The sequence below is a fragment of the Xiphophorus couchianus genome, chromosome 16 (assembly GCF_001444195.1).
Source record: "Xiphophorus couchianus chromosome 16, X_couchianus-1.0, whole genome shotgun sequence".
Classification (NCBI taxonomy): domain Eukaryota; kingdom Metazoa; phylum Chordata; class Actinopteri; order Cyprinodontiformes; family Poeciliidae; genus Xiphophorus; species Xiphophorus couchianus.
This window is the reverse complement of record NC_040243.1, coordinates 12,902,935-12,926,877: the sequence shown is the minus strand read 5'-3', so window position 1 is coordinate 12,926,877 and position 23,943 is coordinate 12,902,935. Positions and strand designations below refer to the sequence as shown.

Sequence of the window (23,943 nt, the reverse complement as noted above, 5' to 3'; positions counted from 1 at the left end):
GGTGTGTGAATGGGGTCATAAACCAAACCACCTGCAGTGAATCTGCTCCTTAGCCCATGAGAAAACTGCATGCTGGCCATTAAACATTCTTTATATTTGGTTATAAAACTCGGTGTTAAATAACAGATATATAATTAGTTATGTAATTTAAGAATGTAGTAACCCCTGGGGTTACCATTCGGTGATGAAGTGAACTCTAAATTAGAAACACATGAAGCTATAAAGCAGGAAATGGCAAAAGGGCACATGGAATAAGGGTTCCTTTACACACAAAATCTCAATTATCTTCCTTAAAGGCATTAGGATGCCTTCAAAAGCAACACAATTGTTAAATGATGTGACACCAATAACAATATACCACTAGTAAGGTAGTAAATAGGTTCCAAAGAACTCATTATTTAGTAGGATGATGGACAAGCGGGAGGAACGTTAAGAATGTTGTTTAGATGTTACTTAAAATCATGATTTTACTCTGACTACATGCAATAGGTGCCTCAACATACTTCCTCATGTCCGCTTAAGCAAGCTGTTGGGCCTTTGCTGTTTTGCACACTTATGTTTTCACACCATTTATGGGTCAGTTAAACCAAAAATAGATCCTCAGGTCTATAGCTTTCACTGTTACTGCAGAGGGTGATGATGCACAGGTTTCTCAGTCTTTATCACAAAGGAAGAACATTTTGTATGTTGATATAGAAGGAGAAATACCAACTTTCTGTCATGGGATTTCTTCAAAGCAAGAAACCTGTTTTTTCCCCTCTTGATCTACAGTACCTGTTGTCATTTTTATGTGTTAAGCAGCACCTTTTAAATGATACTTTATTGTCTCTTTAGGCACCGACAGACATCAGGTTTCCAAAAATCTTTATGGTACATGGGTGTACACAAAGGAAACTGGCAGACCCTTGTGATCAGATACAGATGTTACCTAATTATTTGCGCATAAATAAATCAGTGTGGTGTCCCTGAGTGAACTCAACTCTCAGTTTCTGTTTCTGCAGTTGTTGTTATAATTTTCTGGGAATTATTCATTTGAAAATGAGTTCACCTTCTGTGGCACTCCTGACCCAATTGTAAAGAAAGCAGCCCAGTCTTTTCGTTTCCTGGCCTACAATAAATCCAGCTTCCAGTAGAAGAAATGTTTTTTTCTGGATAATCTATGTCAAACACGCAGCTCTTTGCTTTAGGGAAGACTGTAGTTGACAAAAATACTCTAATGTCTTAAATACAGGATGTACAGGATGTTTTTTCCAAATTAAGGTTAACTGTGTCTTCACAGAGAGACTGCGTTTACTCACCGAAACTATTTAAGAAGCATTTTGTTTCAGAATTAGAAAAATGCTCATGTTTAAGTAGCCCCACAAATACTTTGGTAAATTTGACCTTACATGCTTTTTGACCTTTGCAATGCCTTTCAATTTGAAGAAAACTGAAAGGCATTGCAAAGGTATTGGGGAAAGCATAGCTGAAACCCTACCCATTAAATTTATGATGTTCAAAGCAAAACATCACATTTATGAAACTTTTTCTTTTAGCTTCACAAACACAGGATCAAGTGGAACTAGTGAGAGGCAATAAAAATAGAGAAAATAACACTAGTAAGTGTATACTGGTAGGTCTTTATCATCTTGTAGAAATGCTTGAATAATTGGGCCCCAACATACTGCCTTTGAGCCATGAGTGTTGGTTTTATCCATTTTATCCATTACTGAATTTTAAAACTTTTTTTGTCTCCATAAAATAAATATTTTATTGCCCAGTGCTCATAATAACATGAAACCTTTATAAGGTTCCCATTTCTGTTTCAGTCTTAGTATTATTCTGATTGTTTACCCTTCAGAGGACATTTACTAAAAAAAAGAAGCTCTTGCTACTATTTGGTCTGTGTACCGAAACACTTCACTTCCACCTTGCGTGACAACACTTTGCAGTTTAAGCTTTTGTCAGGAAAAAAAATCCCCAGCTGTAAGGCAAATAAAAATGCAAGAGTAAACACGTTAATTCATCCAGGATGTCTTACACTCTCCCCACAGCTGAACAGAGGGAGACTCACACTAACCTAATTTAAGCAGCCATCCTTCTCTGTCTGGGTTGAAGAACGTGTGCGTCAGGTCGTTCCCATCATCCTCTGGAATCTTAAAGGGTTCACTCTTAATGCTGTCGTAGAGATTCTAGAAAAGAAAAGGGAAAACATATTTTACATCAGATTTAGCTTATTAAAACACAACTCTGACAACCTAGGTTAATGATGAAAATGAAGTTTTTAAAAAACATCTTTAACACTTTTAATCCACTATCTTCAACAAAACAATTGAATGAAACAAGTGGATTAAGTTTAACCTAAAATGAATTGTTGACAAGAGTCAATTCTTTCTGTTGCTTTTCATAAATTCTATATTTAAAAACAAACAATTAAAGAAAGATAAAGAAAAACAAAGAGTAACACTTCTTGCAGTCACCAGCGCAGTGATTTGCAGTGCAGGGCTCAATCTTTCCAGACATTCAAACTAAATAAGTCACCATTCTTACCCTGAGTAGCTCCTCAGGGAGATCTCCTCCCTCATTGATCCCCCTGTTCATGGAAATGAAGCGCTCCACCGGGGGCTTGTCTCGGACGTTGGGATTGTGAAGGCTGGTGTTCAGCATAATAATGGCAAATGAGAGGACGTAGCAAGTGTCTGTGGAGGAAATTGGACAGTTTGACACATTTGTCCTGCCTTTGGACGGGGTTACTCTTGACATAATACATACTAATTCCCAGCATATGATGTTACTTAAGTACATGTTCATGATGGCAGACTCCTTTTGCAAAGTAGTCAAGGCTGCAGGACTTTTCATCGCTTCAAAACATCAATAGCAAAAACTACTAAGCTAATTTATTACAATAACTGTCTGTTTAAATGTTTGCCAAATGACAATTATCAATATATATAGTTTTAGATTTAGGTTTTGGAATTTTTTCTAACTTCCTGTAGCAGTTAGATGAGCTGCAATGCTAACAATAGATTGGAGGTAAACTCAAACAGCTAAAAGAGATTCAGTTACAGTTGTGTTTATTTCATTCCTGTCCCTGATTTTGCATCAGTACAGCTACTAACAGCTTAGTAAATGTGGTTCTTGCTGATACTTGAGTCAGTTCTGTCCATTTAAACACCACAAGGGGGCTAGCAGCCCCTTCAGTAGCTAATGAATCATCCTAGACATACTGTGTCTATATTACTGTGCAAATTGTATGCTTTTTTTATATTGCTAAATTACAGCAGCATAGTTAAGATGAAAATGAAGAGGCAGATGTACCTCATTTGCACAGTCCACTCTGTCAAATCAAGCAACTGTTTTAAACAAGAACCAGAGTGACCTGACTGAGATTTGTGAGTAAAACCTACAACTAACCTTTTTTTAAATAATTGATTGGGAGATATGTGAAATAAAAATCGAAGTATAATCAGCAAAAAGAGCTTAGTTTTGTTGACACAACTTTCCCTCCAATCTTTTTTGCACAAACACACACATATCCACGATCATAACTCCTACTCACCATCCTGGACCTCATACATCCACACACTACCAGCCCCAGTCAACATCCTCTCCACTTTGATTTATAACACTGCACAACCCGTTCTCAGGAAATGGCCAATAACTTAGTCAGGGTGTGTTGCTGCTTCAATAGTGATGACCTGAGCTGCCACCTGAACACAGGAGGCTCCATACAGGACGCAACGAGACAAGACTGTAATAATGACCGCCACTGAGCAGAGATCAATATCGCTATAACCGCTGGAGACACAGATGCTGATTACACCGAGGACAGGGGGAAATTTCAACATGTTAACTTTAGCTGAAATTTTGAGAAGTGTAAATTTATGCCTGAGGAAGTGAACTTTATATAGAGACTGAAATACTAATCTTCTTTTCTGAGAGTGAACGTTTATCTTTGTGAAAAAATTAAAGATTTGCTTCGGCCACAGTAAAATTTAAACTTCAGATCCAGGTCTGGCAGTTTACTGGGAGCAAAACAGTCAAAATAATTGATTTGAGTTTGCAGAGGTCTTTCTGGCTCAAGTAATCCATCCAGATTGAGTCATGACAATGCTGCTGTGTGTGTGGAGGTGCGGGTGTGTGTGTGTGTGTGTACCTGTGGACTGGAAGACACCAGGATTGCACTGGCAGTACCTGGAGGCAAACGCCTCCATCATGCGATCGATCTTCTGGGCTTCACCAGGAAGTCTGAAACTCCACAGAAACTGCCTGCAACAGCAGAAAACAGAAACATGATGATCTCATCACATAGTTTTGATGCAAAATTTATATTGGATTTTTAGCTCAAATCTGGTACCAGCCAGCACAGGATTTGGTCTAATTATTAGACCTTCTCCTATTAGACTCTAATAGGAGAAGAAGAGAAGAATAAGAAGGTAAGGTAACAATGCTGTTGTGAATGTTTAAAAAGCTACTCAGGATTTTTGGCAGGAATGTTAAGAAATTCAACACCATTGCTATGGTAAAATATGATGATGATGATAATGATGGAAACATTGATGTACTTAAACTGTGTATTTTCCAGTAAGAAAACTGATTAGAGCTTGCCAAAGACTTGAGCCTCCAGGCGTAAATTCAATTAAAAAGTTTGTGGCAAGACTTAAAAATTCTCTAAAAAGCTTCATCTTTTTATTTTGATCTTTTTCAAATTATCTGTCTTTATACTTTATGTTATTGCTTCACTATTAGCAGAATGATGTTCCTAGTCCCAGACGGTACAACATTTGTGTATGAAAACATGTGGAGATTTTATACATGTGTACCATCATCCCACCAGCGCTGTCCCCAAAAAGCAATATTTACAAATAATCCACAAGTTGTAGTAATAAAAATGACACCTTTTTATCCAGGAGTAAATACTAAGGTTGTGAATATAGTTATAAGGTTTGACAGTATTAAACTGCTGTACTGATAACTTCTACTGGTAAAGGATGCTACATTATATGCTGAGATCTGGCACATAATAGAAAGACCAAATTAAAGTGAGACCCAGTGTTTTTTAGTATTGTATATCTCACCTTAAGGCTTGAACAAGGTTGAGGTCTGCAAATTCATGAAGCTCCACAAATGCCTGAAGGACCTTGATATTAAAGTCATCCCTGTAAAAAAGAAAAAGAAAGCTATATTTACTCTTTAAACTGCTAGGGAAAATTGAGATAAACACTAGTAGTGCATTTTGTGGTGCATTTTGGGACTCTTAGAGGAAAGTCGAATGCGGCAGCCAGGATGCAGCACCTATTTTAGCTCCAAAACTGTTGAGCTGTCTAACCGAGACACTATTGCATCTGTATTTTGACAGCTCTACCCCGGCCCCAACATCTTTCAGATAAAAACCACATGTCCGCCCAGATTTTTTCTCTCTCTCTTTTTTTTTTTTTTTAGTTGCACTGCCTCCTGTCACAGCTCTGCTTCATAAATTCAGGCTACTGACTTCCAGGAGATTTCTGGTTGGGTCAGAGCACAGGCAAGCAGAGCTCACAGAAAGACAGGAAGAGAGAAAAGGAAAATAAAAAGAAAGCAGAGGGAAAACTGGAGAGGTTACCGTTCTCCTAAGTAGTCCCCAATGACTGTTTTGTTGAGCCCTTCGCCTTTGTAGAGGAACTGTGCGATGTCCTCAGGGGTGTTCTGGAGAAGATCATTTTCCAAAAGAAACTGGATTCCCTGTTAAGATATTACTCTTCAGTTCAGTAGTTTTAAGAAATGTGATAAATCATTTTAGCATAATATAAATCACTTCATACAAATAAAATTCAAAAGCAAAGGTTATATTGATTCTGAAGTCTCAGTCGAAGCTTAGAAACCTGCCTGACCTTCTTAGGATCCATGTTGAATTTCTTCCTTCCCATGGCAATCTGTTTGTTTCTTTGTGAGGTTTTGCTGCAACAATAATAATAAAAAACTATTAGATATGAGATACACTTAGAAATTAGCTAGTGACCAGAATTAGATGATTTTCAGCTTGATTGACCCTGACTGTCATTTGTGAAAATTGTTCTACTGCTGTCTTTTCATATTGCAGACCTTTTGAAAACCTCTGAACCATCTAAAATCTGTATGCCACAGAGGAAAAACTGTATCTATAAAGAAAAAAACCCATCAAAAATCATCCACAAAATTCTGAATAGTGCAGTTATCTCATGTCAGGTTGTCTCACGCTGCTGTGTTTGCTCTGTTGGTCAATTCTGTTTTCTAGGTTTTACTGCTCAGTCAAATATTGAATCTACAGATACCAAAATAGATAGTAGACACCACAAAGTGACAGCTGCAGCACTACATCTCAATAAATCAGCTCAACCCTTTCTACAACAGTTTCAGAAGAATATTATTTAGTATTTCAATGCCTTAATCCTTTGAAAACACACAGAATGTACACTCCATGGAAATCTGCACCTTTATGTTTCAGTGGATGCTCTCAGTGCTCCCTTGTGCCCAAAATAACCCGAGCCAAGTTTTACCAGCTGCACCTGAGACACACACAGCCTGACACATGGCCTCACTCCATCTCAGCCAATCACAGGAAAGCATCCACACAAAGACTGTTTGACTAATGTTTAGATAAAAGCCATTTTTTACTTCACTAATCAAACAAAAGAGGATTAAACTGTTCACATAAAACATAAAATGACAGGTGTAATGCTGGGAGTAAAATTAACAATCTCTCAAAAAAAACAAAAAGGAACTAGTTCCTGAAGTAAACAGATCCTGAACAGATCCTGAAGTAAAGTTTAAAAAAAAAAAAAAAAAAAGATCAAATGAAAGCTGCTCCAAGTTTCACCTAATTTTAAGCTGAAAATCCTCTTGTGTCACAGGATTTGATGGACAAAATTAAAATTGCAAACCTTTCTTTACGGATTCTGGAAAACACTGTCGGCCCTCATAATTCTCTCACATTTTAATGAGGAAAGTATCACCCAAAAAATAATATATGTAACCCAATTCATTAGAATTAACATAATCCCTACTATCAGACTCATAGGAATTCAGTTTGCTATACAGTTCAGATGTACAGTATGCACTAAAATAAACCCAAACTCACCTCTCCCCAACACAGGTAAGCTGTTCAATCTCATTCATTACTTCAGCGATTTCAAATTTCAGCCGCTGCAATGAAAAAACAGAAGAAAGGATTCAGTTGACAATTTCATATACATATGTACGTATTTGATCCATGCTAAAACAATATTCTAAGAGACAACTAAGAGACTACATGTGATATGATAGACGTGTGTCTGCATGCAAATAGAAGTGGAGAAGCTGCATGCAGGGTTTAATGCATTGCATTATCATCTAGCATAACATCAAAAGAGTTGAAAAATTTTCATCCAATCCAAACCTTCAGCTCTCAAATGCAGCTAAATGAAAGAAATTTTGTCACTTACTTCGATATCATCAAGAAGCTCTTTTTTTCTGCGTCGTATGTTCGAAAGCTCATCTCTCTCTTCCAAAGACAAGTCCTCGGGCACTGGAAGAAAAAAAAAAGTGGGGAAAAATGAAACAGCATTTGAGTCAGAGAGAGAGAGAGGGGCTGGGTTATGACGATGGATTAAATTAATTCATTTTCTGAACAGCCAGTCAGAGTCATGGGGATTAAGCTCGCCAGTGCATACCTGGTCAGGGAATCCGTCTAAAAGACATTACACATGACCTACATTAGCATGCCAACGAATGGAGGTGCCATTCAATTTAGAAAACATAGATTAAAGGCTGCAAACAGACTGGAAAGCAGGCAGCTGTGGGGCACCATGCTGTTTCTGCAAATTTTATCTAACCCAGCAGGTGGTTGCTCTGTTCAGGGCAACACATCCTGGCTTTTGAGCTAACAAGCTAGAAGTACAGTCATACTAACTATAGCCATGCCTTGCACAAGTATCAATACACAACTGAACTTGACATAGCTTTCCAAATAATCCCCACAGGGTGATGCTGTCACTACCATGACCTCTGTGGGAATGGTTTATTAAGTTTGATGTTTATGGTTAGTTTTAAGCTACACATTTAGTTTAACTTTAATAATTAGAGCACCTTTTTTTAAAATCTTTGCTCTGTTTGCCTGAATGACTTTTTGCAAACTCTAAAAAGAATTTCTTGTGGCTTTCTTCCAGCTATATCTGAGATTTCATGATCAAATATTTGAGTCTGCAGTGTAATAAGCTGTTTTATGAAATATTATGATCAAGAGTGACAGAAAGCTTAGAAAACTGCATATGGACTTGAACAAGTGGACTCATATCCCATCCCTTTGAAAGTCTTAAAGGTCTCTATCATAAAAGCACTGCGAAATAAGATGCTCCTGATTGGTTCTGCCACCTCCCCTTTCCTAAATAAATCCTCTTGTTTACAAAAGATATTTATTAGAGCTTTGAGAGGTTCATTAAAATATTATTCCAATTTGAGAGTTCTAGAAGGATGAAAACATTAACATTTAATCATAAAAGGCAAATGAACAATGACCACAGTATTACATAATTTCATCTACTGATCAGTAATCATGATTTGACAGTCAGGAGTCAGATTCTTTCAGAACTGGATCTAATCGTTGTCACTTGAGGCATCAAAGTTAAAAAGACAAATCCATAACATGGACGAGTGATCGTACCTAATGAAATAATAATGACTTTATTTGATCTACTTCATATGTCAAAGGAGAATTTGCAAGGGTTTCACTTTTTGTCTGTACTGACTACTAAAACAGTAGTCAGTACAGACTACTGTGTTCCTTACACACGAACACATTAATTTGTGAAGCGACTATCAGAGCTGCAGCCCCCTTTTGATGGCTGAAGAATATTACAACTCAGGAGAGATTACCTCAAGCAGCAGTGAAACCATAACATTTATTCAATAAAAGCAAAGATGACAAACAAAATGTAAAATGTATGGTATGTGTCAATATGATCCCCCTTTGGAAAGTAACAATATAAATTAGCCCTCAAACTTTATCAACTACAGAGATTGGTATATATAGGTGAACATGTTTTAACTAGAGGTGCAGGTTTGTTTTAAACTCCACAGTTTTATTTTTACAGTTCCTTATTACTGTACATTTTTCAATTACAGAGCAAGTATTAATGGCAAACAACATAAAAATATATTTGAGGTACATGTTTCCTTTGAAGCATTTTTTAACCACAAAAAACACTTGCAGAGGTACTCTGCAGTGGGTTATAAAAACATCTATAACCCTTAGACTTTTTGACATTTCATCAAATTATAGCCACAAAATTGAATATGGTTTACTGGGATTTTATGCTACAGAACAAGACAAATTAGTACATAATTGTTAAGCTTGTCCACCCCTACATAAACCCTCACCAATTCTGTTGTCCCTGCTGAACAACAACTTCCCACATCATGATGCTGCCACTATCAGGTGCTTGGACAATAGTGTGTTTTATTTGGATTTAATGTTTAAGACTAACCTAAAACGGTGCATCAAATTAGAAATGCCCTGTATTTAGCTCCATTCATTTTTCAATCCTTGGTCTCAGCTGAAGAAAAACAACCACACAGCATGATACTCCCACCACCATCTTTCACAGTATTGCTGGTCTGTTAGGGTGATGTACTCAAAACACACCACAAAGTGTTTTGTGTGTGGACTAACAGGTTGGGCGTGTTGGCTGTGTCCCCTGCAAGGCTTACAGGGTAAATTTGAGGCATTGTATTTACACTCAACTGGCGGACATCTGGCAAGGCTGGCTCTCTCAAATATTGGCTTACTGAGAAGTCAGCTGTCATCAACCCCTCTTTTAGGGTAATTAAGGCCACAGAGAGCATCTCACCATGCAACCCGCCTGCTTTACTGCATGTGCTCACATACAGCGTTAAGTGCACCTTACATATACAGTGCATGCAGAATTTACATTTCACACACATTACATTAATTTCACTCCACACAGAACGTCCCAGAGGCCACCTACTTATCCCTCATTTTGCCATGCCACATCAGCCTCTCCCCCCACAGACCCCTCGGAGGACCTCCACTCTTCTGCACATCAGAAAACAGCATTCGGTTTGAGAGCGAGCTAACAGGAAGTAGGTCATTTTCACATGGAGCCAAACCAGATTGCACTTCTCCTACGCTGTTTCCCACTATCACACACATGCACACACTCCCCCTCCATCTCACTTTCTTTGTCCGCCTCCACCCGGGTGCTTGAAGTGGGGGTGAGCACAGATTCAAATCCCCCAGCTAAATCATACCACTAAGCAGCTTTACAATCCAGGCGCACACCCCCATGACTGTAAATAATGGTGGAAAACAAGGACAGTTATTTCCATCCCTCTGTATCTCTCTATTGCATCTCCTTTTCACGTCTTTTGACTCAATCCCCCTTCTTTGTCTTGCGCTGTGAGAAAAAAGTGACAGAAGTAGCAAGGACTATTAGGTTATTGTGTTCGAAGGGCATGAATCTTGTGTTATCAGAGGGGAACAGTTGGCCATGACAGCAGGAAACCTTGATGGATCCAGACACTGTAGACAGTCACTCTCAAACTAACCAATGCTCAAAGTACTGACAACTTAGGAAAGAGAGAGAGCAGAAGTAAAGCAGTTATTTTAAATATCTGTATAAAAAAAATTCACAGAGAAAAGCAACTTTTCCGTTAGGTTATCTGTGCAATAAATGTAAAGTAGGCCAAGAGTTAATGGCTTATAAATGCCAAGTCTAATAAGCAATGCAAGGCTGATGACTCACTCTTCACATGTAAAGATGTCAAAGGAGCTTTTTAAACGGCTTGGCTGCACTGAAGAAAATCTTATTTCACGTTGAAAGCCGTGACAGGCTTTAAGAGTGTCCTCTTTTCACTGTTTTTATTGACAAAGAATACATCTTTATTAAATAAAAGACCGATAAATATATTGCTACATGTGGATTACTATGCACAGTTTAAAGTGATTCACCAGATTATTTGATGGACTGGGTTTCTGTGCTGATGCGTTTGCTCCAGAGGTTTTCTAAATCCCTTATCTTCGTCCATATAGTTTTATTGTGCTCATATATCATGCTTTTTGTCATGATCTACATCTCATGACCATACATAAAAGATGGAAAGCAAACAAGACGGAGAGTTTTGAATTTCGGTTCAGCTGCAACTGCAATACAGCAGACTGGAGCTGCACCTGAAAAACGCCATAAAGACCTCAATCTGTTTGCCCATCACTCATGAAGACGACACCAAGATACTTCACCTCTTCCACTTGAGTCTAGGTTTCTGTCATAAACCTATTGCCCTCAGAATCTTGTTCAAATCTGCTATACTTTTAGACTTCTTCCCATTTCCATTTTTTTAAAGCTAGATTATGTGGATTTATAACTCCAACATCCTTTAAAATGCATATCTGATATGTTTCCGCTGCTGGTTGGTTTGTTCTTCCTGATGTGAAATGGACTTTTTTGGAGAAAGATTTTGTTTTTGCTGATGACCAAGAAACAGGTCGTTAAAGGTCAAGTCTTCAACACGACATGTTACCTGTGGGACTTCTGATCAGTTGCTCTCGTTCAGTCGTTAAGAGAATCTGCTGTTAGTGTGTCTGCTTTCGATTTCTGTCATCCTGATGAGAGAGTTTCTGTGTTATGCTTTTCTATATGGGGAGATTTCACCAAAACAATTCCCGCTTTCACTCATCCACGTAACAGGTGAAGAGTCTCCTGAAGCCACAGTCACCTGTACTGAAAGCAGGAGAAAATATGACTGACCTTCAGTCAAGAGATACGCCACAAAGGAATTACATGATGTGGCACTAATATTTCACAGTTTTAATAGATGGAGGTGAGGTGTTGCAGTGCACTGGCAGGCTGTGACTCCTAGTTAGAGGAGAGACTGATGTCCTCAGCCACACACGTGGGATTGCTTAGATTTATTAGGTATAGTAAGATTAATAGACAAATAAGTCTACTGGGTTGTAGCTGTAGCCATTGTTCCTTCTTGCCACCAGGTTGACTCCTGGTCTTTTTTTATTATACATTTCAACGTTCATATCGGATTGATCACTACATTAATTAATAATGAAATGCAGGAGACTGATTTACTCAAACTTCCATGTGATTTAACACTAGCAGTAATATACAGAGCATCCAATTAAAATCCTCAAAAACCAAACCTGCAAAAAAAATAAATAATTAGACTCAGTTTGCAATTTCATATTGGCAACTGAAAACATGTTTGGAAAATAAAATGCCACCTTTTATGCATTGGATGTTCCTATGCCAAAGTGCAAAGAAAAGCAAAGAGTGACATGGGAACAAATTCGAGCCCACTGGGCATCTTCACACTCTTTGAATCTGTTTGTCTTGTTTGTTGGCTTCAGTTAAGTTGCTTCATAATGCAGCAACTGTAAAGAAAGGAGACCCTGCAGGCCACCTACGTCTGTAATGCGCACAGTCCTTCAGCCCTCCTACTCTGACTGGAAGCCCCCAGCTGGACTAGAAAAGGAGACAAACTGTTTGAGGAAACACAAACTGATTTTATTGTGAGGGAAACTATAACCCACAACACACATCTGATGCATCATTCATGAAAGCCTGGGAATCTCAGAGTATATGTTAATGTCTTTATATTTCCACAGAGAGAGGACCTTCAACAAAAAAAAAAATCCATATTAGGTCATATACAAACACTCTAAAATTAACCCCAAGCACATCTACATAAATTTTCTAGGCCTGACTGCTCAGCCGTTTCATACAGTGACATATGGAGCTGCTGTTCTGGTATAATCAATACATCATCATAATATTTCAAAGATGCACACTTAGCCTCTTTCCCCTTTTCATGGTGGCCAATCATTTATGCACGAAGAAATGCCAGGCAGTTGATCTTCTTCATTATAGACAGGCAAAAAGTTGGGGTTTTTTTTGGCTATGCTCACAGTTTTTATATTTGGTCAGTTATTGGTCATTTAAAGTGTCTAAATATAATTGGGTTATCAGGAATTACTTACGATGTCTTATGACCCAACTTTAACCAGAATGAGTGACCTATCCTGCTCTAAATTTTAACAGAGGTTGTAAAGAGGAAGAGAGATCACATGCAAATTATTCAAGTCAGAGTTAAAAGAAGCTGCATTTCAGTCTGCTAATCATGCACTCCTACACGTTTATATCCTCAAAGAGATTCTTTGTTCAAATTTCAACTGTCTTTAGTTATTAGCAAAATTAATGACTGTCTTGTTATTCAGCTAGGTAATTTTTGCAGAAGTGGTCAATGTAGATGCACAGCAAAATGGACTGGTTATCAGTCAATTTGAACTTCAAAAATCTATTTTCTTATTGGTGAATGTAACGTACTATAGTCATATTGGCAGCAACGCTAGTGTAGGGTGACACTGCTGGACATTAAAGAAGATTACCATATGCCGCATTGATGAGGTCTTCAAAATAAAGTCAGATGAAGCAAAGAAATGTTACAGTATATTTAAAAATATATATTTAGACTGGTTTGCAGTTAATTTAGCCTGAAAATAGATGAAGGAAAAGCAAAACTTTCATTAGAAATTAGGAAGGCTGAACAGAGTACAGCAAAGTTCATCTTATTATCTTAAACTTTAACATAATGCTGTGGAACATGGTGAATTTGGAAATATTATAGTTGAAGTAAAATTCTCAAAGGCATACAGGAAGTAAATTTTATTTTTGTCATGCTAATTGTGCAAATTTGCTAATGTTTCAACCTATAGATAGTTTATAATATCAGCTCCATAGTTACCTTGTCTTTGTTTTAAAATAAAAGTAAAATCTGTACTTTCTGCTCCTAGATCATTAATTAAATAATTAATGACCACTCACAGAAGAAACAAACCCCTGCTCTGTTTAGTGTTGATTATAACAATGACTGAGGACAACAGCTAAGTAAGCATTTGCCAGACTTTCAATAGTATGGTAGAAAGGTTGCATGTATAAATTGTGGCTTTTAATCATGACACAAATTAACAATGAGACCAGACACAGTGTGGCATGAATTGAGGATAATACAAAACAGTTTAAAAACCTCTACGCACACATCCAAGTCTGATAGATTTACTGAACATGGATTTTTGTTGACATCCTCAAACAAGGAAGACATGCCAGTTCTCCTGTTGCTTCTAAGATCTCCACTTTTAATCTACAAATTAAATTGTTGCCTATTCCATTTAGATAAATGCTTCCACCCTTTTAGCCATACTATAAGATTATATTACAGCTACACTAGCTTTAACAGCTTGACACAACTGCAGCAGCTTGCAGTTATGTTTGGTAAGTGTGCAATAATTGTTTCCCCCCCTCTGTGTTACACCTACTCATAGCTCTCAAAACACTCCCATAGAAAGCACTTATACACACACATGCTGACAGCCTTTTTGCAGGCTCCTGCTTCTTGACAGATGACAGTAGTGGTATGAAAATAGCCAACATTCCTGCAACTACAGACGCCCCGTCTGGTTCAACCGGTTAGTTGTGCTCACTTTGTATCCATCCTCTCATTTGTTTAATGTATACACTTGAGTTTTGTTTCAAACATTATGTCTACAGAATGTTTTAAAGATAAATCCACAGCTGCTGCTTCAGCTCTAATATAGATGTATGATTATTTGTGAAACACAGACTTGTAGTTTGTTAGAGTCAGGTCATCAGTGAGGTTAGGTAAAGCAGATGTTGCATTTTAATTTTCAGCATTATTTCCAAAGCCGCTGACACTTCAAGACCGGTTTTACAGAAATCTTTTTCACTTCAGATAAAACTCAAGTCCAATAACCTGTCGACTCTCGTCTAATCTTCCTGCACCCTTTTCTTTGAATACTGGAAACCCTGCAGTAGACTCATGCATACCCTGGGAGCTCTTTGTGAAACTCCTGGAGGAAGAACAAGAAAGCAGAAATATGTTGGACTTCAACTTCAGATAAATAATGAAGATGGAAGGATTATCATGCCATATTCTTACAGGAAGATGCTCAAACATCTCAGAAAGAAAGCCGTTTTAATCACACACTTGAAACATCTAGCCCAGGAAGCAACTCAACTTCCCTTGATCTTGGATTAGATTTATTCAAAATCAGGTCCAACTATAATCTTGTTTCGATACAGAAGTGAATAAATGTTTCCAACCCTGCAACTATCACTTGCTGTTAGCCCATCTTAGAGCACACACAAACAACATTTCCTTCATGAAAATTAGATTACAAAGCAAAATCAGAGGGAACATCAAACACAATGTGGCCTTTTTGATTCTTCAAAGACTTGGAGACTCTATAACACAATCCCCACGAAGAAGCACCGTCTCATCACAGAACCCACTAGTTTCAGTCACTTATTTATGAACATGTCTTACATATGTCATGCTCCACTCTAAAGCTTCCTCTCTCCTTTGAATGAGAGAATCCTCCAGTGATTGGTTTGTTTCTGGGTCATCATGCCAAAGGATTATACTGCTGTTTTACTAATTACCAACTGCAACTGCAGAGGCATTTTTCAGATAATCCTTGATCTAGCTTCACTTTTCTTTGTGCATCTTTTATTGCACTTAATGCTCTGTGCAATCTTACACCCTGTCTAGACAAGAACTTTCCTAATTGACCATGGATTTGACGGTTACTCAACAATACCCACCTAATTTAAAAAGCATGCCTGCGGTCGGGCCAAACTAAGCCCTGAAGAATTAGATGTTTGGAGGTGAGATTACAGGTCCCCTCTCTGAAAATCATCACCTCCCACACAACGCTGCTGTTGCCATTCTGAAAATCTTTTTTTTTTCTAACACTGGTTTCTGAAGTACAATCGAGGGCATCACCACAGCAGTCTGCTTCAATAAAGTTAACACTGTTACAAAAACCTGTCAGGAAAAGCAAGCAATGCTGAAACAGCTATTTACTCAACCTTTTCTTTAAATGCTAACTGTCCAATCCACCTAGGTTTAGCGAATTTAACTTGGTCAAAAAAATAAAAAAAGACTTTTTGATTACCAGAGGATTACTCCAGTTTTGGGAAAGGGTTTATCGACGCTTAGTAGTGTAAAATTGAGCTCATAAGATGTTCCTTTATTTTCTTTTCAGACTTAGAAAATAGATACTGTACAAGATCTAACTCATAAGATTTCTGCAAAGATCTTGACAATGTTTACGATTTAGGAAATAAACTCAGACAAGCAACACAGCATGAATATCAACAACAGGCATGTGCACAACTGGAAAAGAAGGGTGCAAATTGTTGACTGGATCTGAGTCTAAAATCTGAAAAACTCCCCAGTACACAGATATCTAAGAAGGGGGAAAAAAGTAATAAAAAATGAAGAAATTCTTCAGCTATGAAGCAAAAATCAATGTCCATTTTCATCTTTTCCAGACAGCAGGAAGAAGAAAAAGGAGAAGAAATTGAAAAAAGAGAGGAAAGAAAAACAGAACCGGTTCAAAATCTAAGCCAAGACTTTCATGAGACAAAATATGTGGGTGGATCGGATCACTCTGTCCCAGGTTCAGGAAAAAGGAACTTTCCAGATTCTTAAATTCTGGGAAGGCCTTACTGTTTTATTCTGACTTGGATACTGGATAACATAACATCCATTAAAATTTTCCACAGATTAATGATAAAACTAAACCTTCTGATTTTTGAAGGTCATAGACATATAAACATGCAAGCTTTAACTTGAACCTTAATAATTATATTTTTAGAGTTGCTAAATGTATTTACAGCTGTGTTAGGAGAGTAGTTTGCTTTATTATCTTATCTGTACTTGCGTTATCTATTTTTTTCCAGATGTTAATGCTAAGTTTGAACCAAGTAAATTAAAATTATCCAGTTTGTATTACTAACAGCAGTTCATCATAATAATCAGTAAATTGATTTCAATGTAAATGAAAGGCAGCATAAGCACATGTCTGTCCAGTTGATAAGTTATAAAGGGTTTAATGTAGCATTAAAGAGAGTATCAATATTTTTCATGAACCATTAAAAGGTAATGAGACTCAAAAAGCAGATTAACCATGTTAGACATGTTAAAGAACTTCAGCTCCAAAGGGAGAGGGTACAGAGGAAACTAATGTCTCAGGGATTTGTAAATGATGACAGAGCAGACAGGATGGGACTGGCTGGAATACAGGACTACAAACATTCACTTCCTCTTCAAATGCAATTGCAGAAAATAAAAAAAATATACTGACAAAATTGTCATAATATCTACTGTTCCCATCTAACCAAACGCCAGCACATTTATTTCCTCCTTTTTTGTTTAAACTAGGCATTTGTGCTGCCTCCTGATAGCTTGCAGGCATAACAACTGCATCTCCAGGGATTGCTATGCTGTTTTCAGTAACCCCTACATATTCTGCCCTGTGGGAATCGCAATAGTTAGCAAGCTAGAGACCACTGACGACAAGTTATCAGGAGATTAATGATGAAGCAGTTGCATCATGTATATAAAATAACCAAAGTAAAAAAGTTTTTAAAATATTTATAGCACCCATGGTCACTGATGGTGATGCAACTCTAGCATGACAGATGTCAGCAAAAAGATTAAACGCATGCATCAGGAGACCTGTGTCCAGGAGCTACAGTAGATCACTCACCCTGTTGATAACGCTCAGCGGCACTTTACAGCGGCACACATGCGTATGCGTGAGTTTTTTACCCACTGGAATCTGCAGCAGATTATCAGTCACATCAAATCCTCAACTCTGACACTGATTTATGTTCTCTATGTGCTACGACTGTGAAAATGTGCACAGGAAGAGAGAATTTACACATTCTGAAGAGCAAAGGAAAGGATAAGGGCTCCTCAACAGGGGTCATGAGTTTAGCTGCTATCGTCCTGCTGGAAACAAGTGTTTATCAGAGCTCGTCCAGGTTCTTGAGCCCCTCACCTTTAAGGCTATTAATTTAATAAATTGCACTCGTCAGAGCACCAACAATGGTCATCTTTCTTTGAAAGATATAAGGGTATTGAGAGGGTTGTTAAAAGTAACCCTCTAAATTGTTAAAATTATAACAACGGATCATAAATCACACAAAAAACTGAAAACACAGGGAAAGTATTGATCTTTTTTCTCTGTTTTTTTGTGAGCATATACAGTAACCACAACACTTGGTGGCATTCCAAGTGTTGAGGAAAGCCACCATTTTTTGTGTATTTTTTAAACACAAAAATGTTTTAAAAATATCCCTGTGGAATAAATGAATGGTTTATCGTATAATACCACAGAAAAAAAATAAAATGAAAACTTGTCTTTTAAGTACTTTTGGGAATTTCCTTTTATGTTAACCAATAATTTATCATAAAATGAGTGATGAAATACATTTTGGAACTAACAATTCTCAGAATATTTTTTTCTTTGACATACTAGGACATTTTAAATAAAGACCTGGTGGAATCTTCTAGTTTCAAGACTTGAATCATTTCAAACTATGAAAAATCCCTTTCTCTTTATGCCCCAACCTTATGAAATTTTATAGGAACAAAGTAAGTGTTCCATCAGCAAAAGGCGATTGTAAAACTCTTTATAGATCAAAACATGGAAAATCCAAGAATTCATAATGGGTTCCTGTTCTTTAAACAATGACTGCATGTATTCATATGTGTGTATGTAAAAGTCCCAAGAAGGTCTCCAGTCCTTGACCTATAATCCACCGCCATCCGTAGCTTTCCCTACTTGATCTTCTACATTTGTTTAATCCTCTAAAGAGGAAGGTGCGCACACAAGATAAATGCATGTGAAAACACTGACAGCCATGCATATACATTTAGTTTTGCATACAAGCTCATATAAATAATAAGAAGAGTAAAACAGGACATGCACAGCCAGGATGAGCCTTGTACTACTAACCCACTTTAGGGATCTGACTGCAGCTGTCAGTGGCACTTTTAAACTGTTCCACTTCTTCATCTCCCTCCACTGGGCATATATAAACTGTCTCAAGGTATGAACAGAACATTGCAAACACACACAAGCAGAAATGCACAGTAACAGGTTGCTCAAGAGTCTGTGCTCCTCGGTTAGAGACCTGATGCCTTTCTCGGTTGCACGGTGTCATTGATGAGACACGACGACACGACTGCAACGTCGTCAGATCTTTTCACTGCACCAGCAATGCAATTACACCCATTGTGAAAGCAATAAGAGTTTAAGATCTAACAGCAAACAAGACATGAGAGGCAGGATATTAAGTCTGGACCATTGCACAAGCTATGGGAGTTTTGTTACAGTTTACTGACACATTAAGCATGTTTGTAATTCACTGAGCGTTACTAATGTCTTTTGAGAAGCTGCTAGTCCAGCTTCTCAAAAGCTGGACTAGCAGATGGGTTTACCAGGCTTTAGAAGTTGGAGGGTGAGTGGGAGATGAGAGCCTCTTCAAATATATAAACTAGATGTCCAAGAGTTGAATGGATACATAGAAAGGTGAACTGGAATATCAGACTTTGCTTTAGTAAAACTGAGATGAAGGATCAGTCTGTGTTTTGGCAGCCTGTGTCCCCATATGAAGGAGCCTGAGCTCCCATAAAGCATTAAATCCATACATACAATAGTTAATACATACAATTAATTCTTTTGAATTAAATGGTATAAACAAGTATATGATTCACATTTTAATCAGAACAGAACCGCAGTGTTTTTCTCCTATTTGTGATCTAAATGCAGCAGCCCACAGATTTGGGGTTTTTGGACAGAATCTGACAAGTTTGGCCATACAGTCCGATAGAGCCGGTCATAGGTGCAGCATATGGTTATGGAGAAGTTTTTCTGTGCGGCTTGCTGCTTTATAGATCAACAAAAAAACAGCAGATAAGAATAAAGTGTAAAATAATTGATAAATGGTTTTATTTTTTTTCCAAACATGAGTCTGGATATCAAGTGAACCTTTATTTTTAGTTCACTTAACAATGTCACATCTAAATATCATAATTGATGGTAAAGTTGAATGCAGTTAATTCAGAACAATTCTGGCATGGAAACCTGACTCCAACTCCAGTCTTCTAGAACCACTGTCCTGTTCAAAGAGCATAATCACGGTCCTGTATAGACGCAAAATATCAGTTAATTTATGACCAGCTTTGATTTTTTCCCCCCCAAATTAGGCTCCCAAAAATCCAGCTGTCGGTGAAGGTCAGGGTCTACTATCGACATCTTAATAATGCGTTGCATTTGCAGAGTGCAAAGTCCTGAATCCACAAACACTCTCAAAGAAATACATCTTTTCCTGTAGGTTAAACAATCTTTGTGCTCTTACATAACTGTTCCAGCACTCCTTTTCCTGCCACCTCTGCTCTGCTTCTCTTTCCTTTTTTCAATAAACCTAAACTACTTTTCCTACATACACGTTTAACACACTCTTTATTGGAAGCCATGAACCCAGACATTCCATAAGGGTCCATCAAATAGAGGAGGATACTACTTGTCCAAGTTTTATTTCTGTGCATGACTTTTGGGAGTTTTCACAGGCACTGCTTACACTTTCCACTGAGAAAATTAACCCTGTTTGCATCCCATCTATGAGCCCCTTGATAGACTTAAAATTACAAAGAATCTAGTGTGCGTGTACAAAGAATCCAACTCATATGTTGAGTTGTAGATCCTTACTGCACAGCTAACTCATGAAGGGGAAACTGAAACTCATTTGAAAACTACTATGTTTTTTTCCCTCTCCAATTCTTCACATAAACATTGGGTCTAGCTATTGGCTACATGTTAAGTGATTTAAGCAGAACTGAGCTTCAGAATTTACAGTGGCCTCATGTTCACCTGAAACATTTGCACAGAAGCGTGCAAACTCAAATCTGATTTCCATATGGGTCTGTCTGCTGCAAAGGTCTGCAGAGTCCCATGTAAGCCAATCAGGCAATGTCATGGGTAATTGTCACGTGCGATCAGATATCTTTTTGAAAGCAAAGCTCAACAATGGGCTCTTTGTGGTAACTGGCCTTTTCATTAGAGATGAAACGCAAACACTTTTGTGCCGAACTTCCAATCAAGCCAAGACGTCTTTAACCTCTCAACATACATCTAGGTATCGACTGAGCCGTGGTGAGTCAGACTGCTGGTATATGGCCACCAAGAGGAAAGATGAGCAAGAGAAAATAGCTGTCAAAACAGTGGATGAGACAAACTGTTAAACAGAGATGAATCATACTTTAGGGGTTCAAAATGCAGCCATCCCCCAGGAACCTCTAAAGCAGATGCTGGTTTATTTTGCACAGGTAAAAGGATAGTTTTTGGGAAGAACTGGCAGAAGAGTAGACTGAGAGAAAACACATTTTGGTTCAGTAATACGAGTCTACATACTGAGATGACAGAGAATTTTGGATTGACTGTGGTAGGAAGATGAAAAATTTCTATAAGTTTTGGAGCCAGAATTTTTAAAATGCCTTGACACCAGAAACTGACCAAGGCCCAAATAAATTTTATTGGCAATTTTAACAGAGTGCATGAGTTTGCATATTATTTGGTACAGCCAAATGTGCAAATCTCAGAAGCAAGAATAAATTTAGCGGTTTAAAGAGCAAATGTTCAGTTTAGGGAAATAAATAATTTTCATGCTGTCTTTTCAAGTAAATCGGAGACAAATACTATTCACTAAATCTTTGGGTCTCAAGTAATGATTCATAGTAGTACTGTATCACACTTGTTGAAATGGTGAAGGTCAGAATTCAAACCAGGTCAAATACCCACAGCTGATTGTAGTGAGTGAAAGGGACTAAAAATGTGTCTCAGTGAGGGCCCCCTGTGTTTTGTGCACGACTTTAGAGAAACCCTCAGCTGAACTACATGCTCCACTGCTGCTCCCTGACATCCTGCAGGGCTCTCGTGCATTTCCACAGACTCTGTCTGCATGCTTCTTTCTATCAGCTTCCTCAAACCAGCAGTTCTTTTGGAGCAGACACACCAGGTGAAAGCCTCCTAAAGAGTCTAATGTGGACAAAGATAGAAAACAGGCTAGAAATTTATATGAAAGCATACTTTAATAGCAGGCTACTTGGATTGCTTCAGGGTGTCCCTCTGTTTATTACTGCACAAAACTAGTTTTTTTTTTCCATGAAGCAAGAAGCTGCTGGCTTGTTCCTACAGCTGGCAAATGAATGATTGAGATCTTAATGCCAAGCTCATAACAGCCTGAGTTCGCCTGTATGTGTCATAAAACCCTACAAACCACACACTGTAACGCACTGAAAGCTGCAAATTTTAAATGTCTGGTTCCACAGGGTGTAAACAGAGTGGTCTGCTGCCAGAATCAGAGTAGAGAAGCAAGGCTTTATCATAAAAACCCAGAGAATTGTTCAGAATTGCTTCCACAACTCAACGGGTAATTAAAAGTGGACACTGAAGCAGCAGGAGCAGAGTGTGTGTGTGTGCATTTGATGGACTATCACAGTTGATCACGCAAAACCAACATGTTTTGCAGGATGCTATTTTTTGCTTGATTTGTCTGACTTTAACAAAACTTTGTTGACTTTTGTTTGTCTGTAGAGCATTCATGGACAAGAAAAGCATAAGTAAAATAAGCCATTGTGTTGCTGAAAGTTGCACGTGTCAAACCAAAAACTTTAGAGCTTGTTTCGTGTAACTGTTCAGTTTTGTTTATACCATGACCAGCCACAAAATTATGCAGCAAGACCATGTGTTGTGTTTTTAACCCTTTTTCATTTCGGTAAATAATTTCAGATGCATATACTTAATCATTCCGGAACAGTTTATATCTCTTTATTCTGATGAATTATGGAGATAAATATTCATGAACATGGCCAGCTCGCTCAAAGTTGGCTCATTTTTGCATCAGTAAATCATTTAATAATGAAGTCAGAGGTGGCAGCAAGACTGTAAAGAACATATTTAGAAAGAGGCATTTTTTCTGCTTCATGCCAAGACAAGTCCACAGTTAGCCATTCTGTTATCTGCTCTAAATCTTACTCTCTCTTGCTGCCTGAATGAAGTTGCTCTGTTCGAGCTTTGAGCTTTCAAATTCTATCTATTTTGGAACATGCTTTCAGAAATGTTAGAAGTCTTTTGAAAATTTCAGCGTTAAGGGAAAGATCTTTAGTATCTTTAGTAGAGAAGTTTGAAATGACAAAGCATTTACATGACAAACACCTGATGGATAGTAGAAAATGAAAGAAACACAGGGAAAACCTTTTTTTTTTGTATTAGTGGAACAAAACTACACTTGCCGTTTTTTAGGATAAATCATACCAAAGGACACTTGGACATGTGGACAGATGACGATGGGAACCTAATTACAAACCATCTTTTTTTGGATGAACTACTTTTATACAGGAGAGTAAAATAAAACAAAAAAATAAACAATAGTAGTAACAATAGAGTAAAAATAAACAAAAAACTTGATGACAGTCCATTCTACATAACTAGAACAACCTAAAGACATTGCAGCTCTGTTACTTGAATAGTTAAAAAGAGAAGATTGGTTTCACAAATCATTTTTCAAAGCAAATATTTCAGGCTTAAGTAGAATTCATAAAGGGAGAAATTGAAAAAGAAATGAATCCCTGTTGAAAGCCTGACCTGGTTTGAGAGATGGTCATGGATGGCCACTTGCTGTTCGCCAAGTTAATTATGACAGAGCAGACGGACTTTTACTGACAGAAACTCTGCAGAATTGGTTCAGTCAGAATATCCAGTCCACTCAATCTTTGCCTCACCGCCTTTCCCTGGCATTGCTCCATACTTCATCGGCAATTCTCCATGTTGGTTCTAGCACTTCATCCCGCCTCCTCCTCACAAAGAAAAACACATCTCACCACTCAAGTTACAACTACACTTCACCCTGTGTGGTAGCACGCGTTTCCCATCTTCACCCTCGTCTCCCTTTGACACACAGTACCTCACTATGTCTGTCACTTTTTGTTCCCAAATTGTGGCCTGGAGAAGTGTAAGCCACATTGGTAGTGACGACAGTCACATACTGAACCTTGTCGACCATAAGGCCACCA

The 23,943-nt window shown here is 37.9% G+C and overlaps 1 protein-coding gene across 1 annotated transcript in view; it reads right to left on the bottom strand.

Moving 5' to 3' along the window:
* cyth3b (cytohesin 3b) overlaps positions 1-23,943 on the bottom strand; it is a 33,938-nt gene that overhangs the window by 6,773 nt on the left and 3,222 nt on the right. Inside the window, exons 2-9 of the mRNA XM_028042073.1 lie at positions 7,419-7,501; positions 7,076-7,140; positions 5,850-5,916; positions 5,582-5,700; positions 5,058-5,138; positions 4,136-4,248; positions 2,530-2,678; positions 2,060-2,171 (exon numbers count right to left, since the gene is read on the bottom strand). Of these exons, the coding sequence (XP_027897874.1) occupies positions 2,060-2,171; positions 2,530-2,678; positions 4,136-4,248; positions 5,058-5,138; positions 5,582-5,700; positions 5,850-5,916; positions 7,076-7,140; positions 7,419-7,501 (789 nt within the window). The remainder of the gene's footprint in view (positions 1-2,059; positions 2,172-2,529; positions 2,679-4,135; positions 4,249-5,057; positions 5,139-5,581; positions 5,701-5,849; positions 5,917-7,075; positions 7,141-7,418; positions 7,502-23,943) is intronic.